The 12,895-nt window shown below is 43.3% G+C and overlaps 1 protein-coding gene across 1 annotated transcript in view; it reads right to left on the bottom strand.

Moving 5' to 3' along the window:
* Positions 1-11,299, bottom strand: part of SLFNL1 (schlafen like 1) — a 65,594-nt gene extending 54,295 nt beyond the window's left edge. The window contains exon 1 of the mRNA XM_078683381.1: positions 9,989-11,299. Within this exon, the coding sequence (XP_078539507.1) occupies positions 9,989-11,299 (1,311 nt within the window). The remainder of the gene's footprint in view (positions 1-9,988) is intronic.
* Between the last annotated feature and the right edge of the window lie 1,596 nt (positions 11,300-12,895).

The raw sequence follows: 12,895 nt of genomic DNA, 5'->3' as shown, positions 1-12,895 counted from the left end.
TATTAGTTTAGAATCCTGAAACATCTGGTTGTTATCCCCTTTAATTTCTTTAATAACATTCTGAGCACGGTCTTCAGCTACTTTATAAGCTAGAACTTTACCAATTTTCTCCCCATTTTCGTATTGGTTAAGTTGATATTTTTTTAATTTGATAATACTTTTTTCCCTAAAGATATTTTTCATCGCTACCTTTAGTTCAATCAATTTAAAGTTTAGAGCTTCTAAGTTTTCAGCCCCGACTAATAGAGTTTCAGAGATTTGATGTTCAAGATTGAGAATTTCAGCAATCATTTGTTCGTTTTGGGACCGGAGTTCTTTATTTTGTCGCCATATATATTGCTGTGCAAATCCCCGTATGCTGGCCTTACATGTATCCCATACTATTGAAGGTGAAGCTGAGCAAATATTTATATCTATAAACTCCTTTATTTGATCTTTTAGTTGCTTAATAAAATTAATGTTTGTAAATAAATGTCTAGGAAAAGAAAAAGAGCGGGGTAGGGGTCGTTCTGTAGATATCTTGAAGGTCAAAATAATTGGATTATGATCCAAAGTGACTCTTGGACATATTGTAATATTGCTAGTTTCCAAAATAGAATCTGTAATCCATATCATGTCTATACGTGAGCATAGTTTATGTGCTGCAGAGTAGTACGTATATCCCGGTACCCGAGGGTGTAAGCATCGCCACGCATCTTTAAGTAAATGGATTGTAGCTAGGTCTAGAATTGCTGCCCTAGTCTTCTTCATTCTCTGAAATAAGCCTTTTCTAGTTATATCTAAATCATAATTCATAATACAATTAAAATCACCAAGTACAATATATTCCCCATCCCATGACAGCAATTCCAGATTCACTTGATCAATAACATGTGGTTCATCCTGGTTTGATGCATACACCCCACAAATAGTAAGTTTGTGACCTTCCCATATTATCTGTACTATTGCCCACCTACCAGCCCTATCAGTTAATGTCTTGTTTATTTCTACTTTAAAACGTCTATGTTTTAATATTGCCACCCCCCGGATAGAAGCATTAAATTCCGTGCAGACCATAGTGTCATATCCAAGTTGACTTAGTAATTTTTTATCTTTATAGGCTATATGGGGCAGATTTATGATAACTGGCGCATCCCCAGGGATGCGCCAGTTATTTTACGCCGCTGCTCCGCCACCCATGGTGCGCCGCATTTACAATGCGGCGCACCATGGGGCAAAAACGGCACAGATGCGTGACGCATCTGTGCCGTAAAGGTGGCGCATTGCTGGAGTTGCGCCGCAAGCGCGACGCAGCTCCAGCAAGGCTCGGGGGTGCCCCATCTTTACAATGCTGCGTCAAGACCTACGCCTGCTTCAAGCAGGCGCAGGGTTTTGACGCAGCATTTGCCTGAAAGTGGCTGAGTGAAATCTTATAGATTTCGCTCAGCCACTTTTGCGAGGCGCACCTGGACCGGAACGCCCACCCTGCGCCGGAACGCCCACAAGTGGCGCAGGGCTTTACAACGTGACGCATCTGCCTAGATGCGTCACGTTGTAAATGGGTCGTAGGGATGCGCCACGTGACGCAAACGTGGCGCATTCCCAACATAAATCTGCCCCTATGTGTTTCCGTAATGACCACGATCTGTGGATTGTACATCCTAAGTTCTTCATATACAAGATTTCTTTTATTCCTATTATTTAGGCCTGCCACATTCCATACTAAACATTTTATTAAATGCATTGCAAAAAGTATAAATTCCTATTCTTACAGTATTCCCAAAAAGTTTTTTTCCTATCCATCTTGTTGTACCTCCAAATAATATAATTTTTTAGCCCCATGATGCAATTTTTTTCCCCAAAATAGAGCACCCCCCCACCCTACCCTTACCAGGTGTGAACCTGACCCAGCCCACCCCACCCCACCCCTACTTACAGGTCCCCCCATGTGAACAGCTGCCGTTCTATTTGGCAGTTTTAGCGCGGAGTTAGCCGCCTCGAGGTCTGGGTATTCAAATATTAATAAAAAATTATTGAAGGCCATGTCTAATTTTAAGTAAATTTTCTCTTTTTTTCCCCTTAAACATTTCTGTCTTATCCATTATATCAGTTAAGACCTTGTATAAACATTCCTGCTTTGTACATTGATCCAATACAGTTTCCTACATCTTTGTTATAGTATAGTCAACAAAGCAAGAGAAAAAAAGAGAGTTATTCAGTGATAGCTTTCTTCTCCAATTTCCACTCAGCCAATGCTCTTTCTACTTCATTTTCTTCCAAAAAATAATATGTTCGGCCATTTTTAAGCACTTTCAGTTTAGCTGGTTCTTGCAGATAAGCTTGGCCACATAGCTCTTTTATTGGATCTATATATTGCTTCAGTTTCCATCGTCTTTCCATGGAGAGCTTACTTAAATCCGATCTCACAAAAAAAGTAATTGAATCAATAGTAACAGGAGTATTTGGTCTTGCTTTAAGTGAAATAGCTTGGCGTAGCAAAAAATTACCAATATATATCAAGAATGGGCGAGGATATTTACTGTTCTTATTTCTTTGAAAGAGGGGAAGTCGGTGGGCACGTTGTATTTGTGAATCCCAATCCCAGTCAGATAGATCAGGAAATGCTTTCTGAAGCAGATGAACAATAAATGCCCTAGCATCAGCACCCTCAGCTCCTTTCGCAATTCCAAATAAGCGTAAATTCTGTTGTCACTGTCTATTTTCCAAATCTTCAAGCTTAGCTTGCATTTGGCACAGTTGAGATTCATGTTTATTTACAGCTATCTCGGAACGGGTTGATTTTTCCTCCGTTAACACAACTCTTTGCTGAAGCTCTTCCATCTCTTGAGAGATAGCGCCAAGTTTACATGACATTTCCTGCAAGGAAGACTGGGTCTTATTACTATCTTCCCTCATCTGTTGGTAATGAAATTGAGCCTCTTGCTTTTGCTCATTCAATAGCTGTAAAATCATCTGAAATGAGGAGGATACCTCCCCCTGAAGGGTCCAATCTGTTGCAGAAGCATTATTATAAGAAGTACTGGCTGAGTGTTGATCATTAGAACTCTGTGATTTGGCAGCTTCAGTAGTTACCGATTCATTTAATAGTCCTATGTTTGGTGTTATCTCAGAAGATACTGCTGATGAGGCAGATATTATAGTTGGTGCTTTAAGATTCATTGCAGTCTCTGTATTACGAATGGAAGAAGGGGGGGATGAAATCTCCCGTGAAGAATTCAACTCGACAATCCCTTCCGAAGCAGAAACAGAGATGCAAGAGGGTGGAGTTGATATAATTTGTGATGTCTGTGATATAGTGCCACCATCAGTTGCCCCTTTTACTGGAATTTTATTAGCAATCACATCCATCGTAGTAGTAGAGTCACTAGCAACTGCTGGAGCAGAGCTTAACTCAGCTAGGCTATTTCCAGATAACCGAAGTGCCATTGATTTCACTCCACCCTTAGATTGTACCCATTGTCTTATTGGGCTATTTTCCGCAATCGATTTCATAGTAGCAGGTTTAGGTTTATTTAATACCTTTTTAGTTTTGTTCTTGACTTTACCTCTTCCTTTCTTAATGCTAGTTACTTTATCTTTAACAGAAGGCGAGGTTTTACTATTACCCATGTCAGAGATATCATAATATTCCTCATCAATTTCTCCCCACTTGGTCTCGGCCGACCTGACTCGCAGCCCAGCCCAGCCGCGTCAAGCAGTTCAGTCCCGCTCAGCCAGCACAGCCAGCCGGTAAGTTTTCAGCTTCTCGCTTCTCGCTTTTAAAAAAAAACTTTTTTATCAGCTACTCCGGCCGCTCCGTCTGCTCCACCAAGACGTCCAAATCACCCGGTTTTCGGCCGCAAACCATTGATAGACATGGCCCCTACTCAGAAAATAACTCCGACCTCGATCGGCGTTCCTCCACACAGCGGTGTCAATCCGCCATCTTGGACCCACAATCAATACATCTGACATCCCTTCTTGGCTTCTAAAAAGCCCAGGGTAGACAATTCTGTGAGATGAACTCGGGCCTGAAACCAAGTGTTAAAGTTTTAAAGGGGGCATCTGGGGAATGATGATAGATCTCAAAATCCAGGCACATGTCATTAAACTAAGTATCATTCTGGAACTCTATTGTTGGTCATTATTAGAGGGGGAACATTCTTTACAACGCAACTTTTACAACGCACTACCATTACAAAGAATCTTTTACAATAGTATGCGTTGTAGTGTCATACATCCTTATTAGAGAGGCAGATCGGGGTAAAGAGAAGAGATTCTCTTTCTCCACGCTAGAGATTCTCTTTAAAGAGAGCTTCACCTTTAGCTGCAATACCCCCGCAGCAAGACAATTAATGACCTCATTTACCAAGTAGTTTTACTTCAAAAAGACTACACAGGGCAACAATTTGCACCAGCCCAGAGAGGCAGCTTTTGGGACCAGGATGCTGGGAGTAGGTGTTTTCTTTAAGGCTAGGGCTTGGCCTAGGACTCTGGAGAACCTTAGTTTTGCAGCCTTCCTTGAAGAAGTGGAAGCAGTACTGCCTGGTGTGAGGAGGAGAGCTGAAGAAAAAAATAGCAATATCAAGTTATGAAGTCCAGGCAAAAGTCCTCTCAAGGGAGTGAACCAATCTGTAGCTTTGAGAACCTTCTAGTCCAGCTGGTTAGACCCCAACCCATGAGCATCTGTGAGATCAGAAGTCTGAGGATCTAGATATAAAATTCAGCACTTCCATTGTGGTGAACCTGCATCATCATTATCCCAACCAGTGCCATTCTTGTTCTAGATGACGTTAATATTACCTGTCCTATGGTTGCCCTGCCAACAAATATTCTTGACTGTGTCCAGAGTCTGTCAAGATAAGAGACTTTGAAGTTTGATTTGGCAAGGGTGCATACTCTGGGGCATACTTACAAGCTCCTATGGCCACAGGAATGTCACTTTTAATGACGTTCCTGTGGCAATATTGTCTTTGCCTTATTTACAAGGCGGCGTTAAGCCACTGTAAATAAGGCACCCTTTCATGCTATACTTAGCGTGAAAGGGGCAGGCAATGGGTGTTGAGGTGGGTGTTCCACTGCAACAGCCATTGATTTTGATGCTGCCCAATATTACAAGGGTGCCGTAAATATGGGGCGGTACAAAAGGGGGTGGTGATGGACGGAGCATCTGAGCCAATCAAACACTCACACCCAGTCAAAAGATCTGGGTCTGATCCATCACCGTTCTTTAGCCCACTCTGCCACCCCAGTTCAGACATGGCTATATGCAAATCAGTCTGACTCTGTGCCTCATGGAACTGCCAAGCCATGTCTTCCCCGGACTGGAAACAAGCTTCTGAGGACCGGTTTCTGGCTTTCCAGCCGTCTTCAGCCCGGCTTGCTTGAATCCAGTGGCAAAGTGAGCAAGGGACTCACGTCTGAGCATACCCCGCCACACCCATGGCGGCCAAAGCGGTACAAAAGGGGGTGGTGATGGACGGAGCATCTGAGCCAATCAAACACTCACACCCAGTCAAAAGATCTGGGTCTGATCCATCACCGTTCTTTAGCCCACTCTGCCACCCCAGTTCAGACATGGCTATATGCAAATCAGTCTGACCCTGTGCCTCATGGGAACAGTCCAGCCCGAACTGCCAAGCCATGTCTTCCCTGGACCGGAAACAAGCTTCTGAGGACCGGTTTCTGGCATTCCAGCCGTCTCAAGCCCGGCTTGCTTGAATCCAGTGGCAAAGTGAGCAAGAGACTCACGTCTGAGCATACCCCGCCACACCCATGGCGGCCAAAGCGGTACAAAAGGGGGTGGTGATGGACGGAGCATTTGAGCCATAAGTGTGGCAGGGTATGCTCAGACGCTTTGGCCGCCATAAGTGTGGCAGGGTATGCTCAGACGTGAGTCCCTTGCTCACTTTGCCACTGGATTCAAGCAAGCCGGGCTGAAGACGGCTGTAATGCCAGAAACCGGTCCTTGGAAGCTTGTTTCCGGTCCAGGGAAGGCATGGCTTGGCAGTTCGGGCTGGGCTGTTCCCATGAGGCACAGGGTCAGACTGATTTGCATATAGCCATGTCTGAACTGGGGTGGCAGAGTGGGCTAAAGAACGGTGATGGATCAAACCCAGATCTTTTGACTGGGTGTGAGTGTTTGATTGGTTCAGATGCTCCGTCCATCACCACCCCCTTTTGTACCGCTTTGGCCGCCATAAGTGTGGCAGGGTATGCTCAGTCGTGAGTCCCTTGCTCACTTTGCCACTGGATTCAAGCAAGCCGGGCTGAAGACGGCTGTAATGCCAGAAACCGGTCCTCGGAAGCTTGTTTCCGGTCCAGGGAAGGCATGGCTTGGCAGTTCGGGCTGGGCTGTTCCCATGAGGCACAGGGTCAGACTGATTTGCATATAGCCATGTCTGAACTGGGGTGGCAGAGTGGGCTACAGAACGGTGATGGATCAAACCCAGATCTTCTGACTGGGTGTGAGTGTTTGATTGGTTCAGATGCTCCGTCCATCACCACCCCCTTTTCTACCGCTTTGGCCGCCATAAGTGTGTCAGGGTATGCTCAGACGTGAGTCCCTTGCTCACTTTGCCACTGGATTCAAGCAAGCCGGGCTGAAGACGGCTGTAATGCCAGAAACCGGTCCTAGGAAGCTTGTTTCCGGTCCAGGGAAGGCATGGCTTGGCAGTTCGGGCTGGACTGTTCCCATGAGGCACAGGGTCAGACTGATTTGCATATAGCCATGTCTGAACTGGGGTGGCAGAGTGGGCTAAAGAACGGTGATGGATCAAACCCTGATCTTTTGACTGGGTGTGAGTGTTTGATTGGTTCAGATGCTCCGTCCATCACCACCCCCTTTTGTACCGCTTTGGCCGCCATAAGTGTGGCAGGGTATGCTCAGACGTGAGTCCCTTGCTCACTTTGCCACTGGATTCAAGCAAGCCGGGCTGAAGACGGCTGTAATGCCAGAAACCGGTCCTAGGAAGCTTCTTTCCGGTCCAGGGAAGGCATGGCTTGGCAGTTCGGGCTGGACTGTTCCCATGAGGCACAGGGTCAGACTGATTTGCATATAGCCATGTCTGAACTGGGGTGGCAGAGTGGGCTAAAGAACGGTGATGGATCAAACCCAGATCTTTTGACTGGGTGTGAGTGTTTGATTGGTTCAGATGCTCCGTCCATCACCACCCCCTTTTGTACCGTAAATATGGGGCAGCGCCAAATTAAGACCAGGGAAAACCTGGTCTTAAACAGGTGAAACGAGAAGAAATGCTTTATTTTTCCTAGTTTTCGCTGTTTCTATGTGTGCTGCAATGGGCAGCATACATAGAAACAGCAAAATGCCATTGATTGTTTATGTGCAGGAAGGTGCCCCTTCCTGCACATAAACAATAATTGAAAACATGATGAGTTGCAACTTCTATGTGTGCTGCACAAAGCAGCACACATAGAAATTACAAATCACCATTTCAGATAGTTTATGTGCAGGAAGGGGCACCTTCTATAGCCATACCTCACATAGTCCCATTAACTTCAGACCAACATTTTTTAATTGGCCAGTTGAGCATTTGGGACAATTATTCTTGTTTTCGCAGTGGGTTTTTAGATATCCTGAAATTTGTGGCATTTTGATGGAAAATCAGTCCCTTAAGTGAAAACTGGCTGAGATGTTCAACATTACACCCAGGCAAGCTGAGAACTAGGACAGGTGGCAGAAATATTATGGCTAACCTGATAGACTGTAACTTCCCATCTGGATCTTCTGTCCCATCGACTGGTTCTTGCAAACAGACTGTATTAAACCTTACTATTTAAGCTCAATAAGAATATTTGGAGTCATATCATATCCTACAAGGTGCCCAAATATGCTTTTGGTGCTCACCAATACTTCTACCTTTCCTACTCGTATAGGAAGACCGACTCTTCTTTGAAGATATATCTTTGAATATTGTCTTTATTAAGTGTAATTTATTTTGCTGTACACCATATGAGTTCCAAAACTGTGCCACCTTTTAGAGTTAAGACTGGTTATTGCTTACCAAGTAGAGTCAAGTGTACAAAGTGAGTATCTTGGTTATTCAACCAGTGAGCACTCAGTAGGACCTGTAGCCATGCAAGACCAGTGGGCTAATGACAGTACTCACAAGCTATTGTATAAGTACTTACCAGCTGATACCGACAATCAATCAATCAGTGATTGCACTAGGACCCAAGAAAAGAGCTCTCATACATGCACTCTACTAATTTAGAGCCTCATTATTCCCTGTGGGTGTTTCCACGCAGCACCCATGGAATCTGAAGCATACACAGACTTACGAGAAATCTAAATCCTGGGAATGGGCCAGATTCTATTGCCACCACAGCGGTGGAAAATGGAATTCACCTGAATTGATTGATTTTGTACAGGGAGATGTCCCTTCCTGTACAAAATCAATCAGCCCCGCAACACAGGCACCCTTGCACCATGGTCCAAGGGTGCCTGTGTTGGCGCATTGCAGTCCATTGTGCGCCAGCGCTGGGGAAAAGGGCAGGAATGCGGCGTATCTTATTGATACGGTGCTTTCCTGCACTTTTCTTTTGACGCAGGACAGCTCAGTAAGATTCCTTGCGGCGCTGCCCTGTGACAAAACCTCATAAATGAGGCACTTAGGGGCATATTTACAAGGGAAGTGGCGGAGTGAGGCGTTAGCCTTCTTGGCTTAACACCTCACTCTGCCACTTCAGAAACGCAGGGTTGCACCATATTTACAAGAATATGGTGCAGGCCTGCTTTACCCCCCGCACTGACGCTAAACTTAGGAGCCTAGCACCAACGCAGGCACCTTTGTACCATAGTGCAAGGCGCCCAGGGGAACATTCTTTATCTGCAGGAAGTTCCCCTTTCTTGCACATAAACAATATTTAAATGCCGTTTTGTAACTTCTATGTGTGCTGCTTAATGCAGCACACATAGAAGTTTCCATGTGTGCTTCACAATGCAGCACACATGAAAACAGCAAAAACGAGGAGAAATTAAACATTTCTCCTCGTTGCGCCAGGGTAAGACCAAGTTTACCCTGGTCTTCATTTTGGCACTGGCTCCTATTTACGCCACCCTTGTAAATCAAGGGTGGTGCAGTGGAACGCCCACAGCAACACCTATTGCCCTCCCCTTTCACTCAGAGCATATCGTGAAAGAGGGCCTTATTTACAAGGCAGCGTTAAGTGGCTTAACACTGCCTTGTAAATAAGGCAAAGTCCCTATTTCCAGGTACATCGAAAAAGTGACATTCTCGTGGTGATAGGGTCTTGTAAATATGCCCCTTGGTGTTCAATTTATCTCACCCACTGTCATAGCCTGCAACAGCCTGCGTAACAACATCTGTGCAGCATCTAATCCTAGCAGGTCTCCCTTCCATGGATACCTCAACAACACTCTGGGTCGGATTACGAGTTTGGTGGACAGGGTTAATCTGTCACAAATGTGCAGGATATCCCGTCCACTGTATTACAATTCCATTATTTCTTATGGAACTTGTAATATGGCAGATGGGATATCCATCACATTTGGAATGGTGTATCCCACCCACCAAACTCGTAATCAGGCCCTCTGTCATAATGCTTTTCTGTCAGCCAAAACCCAGATAGGATTTTCAATGTTTAAGTCAGCAGTGTTAAGAGCAACTTTAAGCATTGTCATCCTTCATTTTCGCAATAGTTGTCATTTTTTCAGAACTGTGGCCTATAAATACGAAGTACTGGATCCAAGCATAGATCAACAGATTTTGGAATGAATTACTTAGGAAGCCTGATTGTCTTCAGTTTGTTGGTTTGTCCTACTATTCACACTATAATGAATCCTACAAACATCATAAAGTAAAGGTTCAAGCCTTAACAATAAAATATAAGATAATATGGATGATTGTTTTGACACACACATACCCTCTCAGATTGATAGTATAGTTTTGTGACACACACATTTCCATCAAACATGTCCTGGGTGGTGTATTCAACAGAAATGTTTACTTGACTGTCAAGTGCTCACCTCTGTTATTGGAAAATTACTCTTGACCTCGGATACCTTCAGTGTTTTCCCTTTCTTAACTAACTCCTTGAGCAGGCTTTGCTCCAAGTTCGAAGGATTGTGGAACTGGGTCATGACAGTTTGGTAACTGCTTTCGTTCTCCAGGTGGACAAAGGCATAAGCATTTTTTCCCTTTTTTATGATCTCTATGTCGTGCCTCTGCAGGTTCACACTGATACCAGCTAGTATATCCTTTAGCATACAAGTCAGGACCTCTTTAGAGAAACGGGAATTCAGATTGCCCACATAGAGAGACAACGCGCTTGGCTTGTCTGACAGACTTTCTATGAGTAATTCATCTGTCTGTGGATCCTTTTTTGGCAGGAGATTTGCTGATGTGTCCTCATTTAACAGCTCCTCGCTTGATACATCTTCACTGGGTGAATGATCTTGTTGTTGGGCTTCCCTCAGCAGAATGTCTGTCTTTAGTTCCTCCCATGACTGTTCTTCTTCATGAAGATGATTCTTAGTTGACTGGTGCTGTTGCATTGGATCTACTTTTAGCACTTCTTCTGTGGAGAATACTCCACTCTGTACAGGGATGTCCTGCTCTGAAATATCTCCTTTCGATAAGCCATCTTGTGATAGGTTATAGTTTGATAACTCCTCTTCAACTAGGTCTCTCTTTAGGGTTTCTTCATTCTGTCGGTCTTCCCCGAGTAGATCATCGGTTTCTAGTTGTTCATTGGGTAGGCCTTCTTTTGTTAAGTCTTCCTTGGGTACTTCTCTTGGTTGATGCTCCATGAGTATTTCTTTAGCTAGGTCTTCCCGCAGGAGGTCTTCTTTTTCCGGATATTCATTGGATAGGTTTTCTGTTGCTAAGTCTTCCCTGGGTAGTTCACTTACTTGATCTTTCTGGGATAGGTCTTTTGCTAGGTCCTGCCTGAGTAGTTCTTCTGTTGCCAGATGTTTATTGGGTATGTCTTGTGCTGCTAAGTCTTTGTTGAGTTGTTCACTTGCTTCTTCTTTCTTCAGTAGTTCTTTTGCTAGATCTTCCCTGAGTAGGTCTTCTTTTTCCAGGTATTCTTTGGGTAAATGTTCTGTTGTTACGTCTTCCTTGGGCAGTTTTCCTGCTTGATCTTCCTTAGCTAGTTCTTTTGATAGGTCTTCCCTAAGAAGGTCCTCTGTTAGGTCATCCTTGGGTAAGTCTACTTTTGGAAGGTTTTCTTTGAATTGGTCTGAAGCTGATGGATCTACGTGGTAGACATCTTCTCTTGATAAGACCTCTCTTTCCATATTTTCCATGTTTTGCAAGTCATCCAAAACGTCCATCTTTTAATCTAATGCAGAGAAATAATAAATATCTCTGAATTTGTTGATATTATTTCAGTCTATTATGTGAAACAGATTAAATTGTCTTTTTCAATGTAAATGTGTGAATGACTATATGTGTCACATGGTGACATTTTCACACTATATTTAACTGGGACAACCCCTGTCCCACAGTGAAATGGGTTAAATTGAAGGTAAAGCAAAAAAGAGAATCTCTAGGTTTAGTTTGCAGTTGTTTGGCACATTGACCAAATGACCCTATATACAGACACAGTTGGAGGTTAATGCTTACCTTGCATTCCTTCAATAGGAGATGTATGAATAAAATATAACTCATTCCCCATTGAACACACAGGAATAAAGCAAACTTTCAGTTCACAAGCATTTGTATTGCTGTTGAATGGCAATAATGTGGTTAATACAATATCATACATAGGTATTGATGGGATGTCTAAGAAATTATCCTAAATACTGATGGCATAGTGCACAGAGGAAAATGCACAAGTGAGTCAATATGTGTCAAACACACTATGTGACAAGCTGAATCCAAAGGCAAGGGAGCAAAAGGTAGTATTTATCAGTACGCATATTTGATTGTTCAAAAGACTTAGTTCAATGTGATAGATATTGGCAATGTGTCTCTTGTGGCAGACGTTCATGTGTCTCATCAGGACAGGGAGTCATGCCAGTGAAATACCCATCTTACCTGAGAACAAATAGAGGGAGGCAAATATTGTCCAATTGGTCAATCTGTGGACACAAATTAACAGTCATATACAATCACAAAGCTATACTGACTTAGAACAGCCACTCAGAACCAAAAAGTTCCCAATCAGAAAGAGGATGGCAAGGGAAATCAATTGTGAGTCCCAAGTGAAAAAGGCAACAGTAATCTTATCACCACTTTTCTGTCATGTTAAATGAACAGAGTCACACTGTATCAATCAATCAATAGTCACACCGTAGTGCTAAAGATTAGAAATATGTAAACGTACAAAACAGTGCTTTTCCTTTGTGGCTTACTCCATGAGTAATTGGAACCACAGAAGACACAAAGTCCGTCATAACCAGCTAAAATAGAGGGAAAAGATATGCCAGTTCCTCATTTTGATATTAAAATGGGGCTTTAAATGACTGAAACTGGAAAAACACATCCTTAAGAATGGCAACGTGTCACTCCTGTCACTGAAGAGGAGAGGTTCTTTGTCTACAAAAAATGTCATCACTGGTAATGACTAGAGCATCCTCATTGGGAAGGTATGGATCTGAAAAATGGTTGCTATTTGAAACTGAAAGTCAGGGATAAACTATGCCATGGGAAACAGTTTGTGCATGGCCAGACTGGCCCACAGCGCATATACAATGCATGCCTTTACCATACATCTTTACCACGCAATGCCTTTACAACTCAAAGCTTTTACCATGCATGCCTTACCACAAATATTCCTTTACCATGCATGCCTTTACAATGAAAGGTAAGTATTTTTAAGGGTAGTTAAACCAATATATATATATATATATATATATATATATATATATATATATATATATATATAAATCTTCTTTGATATGTTTCCTGATTGCCGCCGCACACCA

Source organism: Lissotriton helveticus, chromosome 3_1 (assembly GCF_964261635.1).
Source record: "Lissotriton helveticus chromosome 3_1, aLisHel1.1, whole genome shotgun sequence".
In the NCBI taxonomy this organism is placed as follows: Eukaryota; Metazoa; Chordata; class Amphibia; order Caudata; family Salamandridae; genus Lissotriton; species Lissotriton helveticus.
Note: the sequence above shows the minus strand (reverse complement) of the source record. Positions and strands in the feature narration are given on the sequence as shown.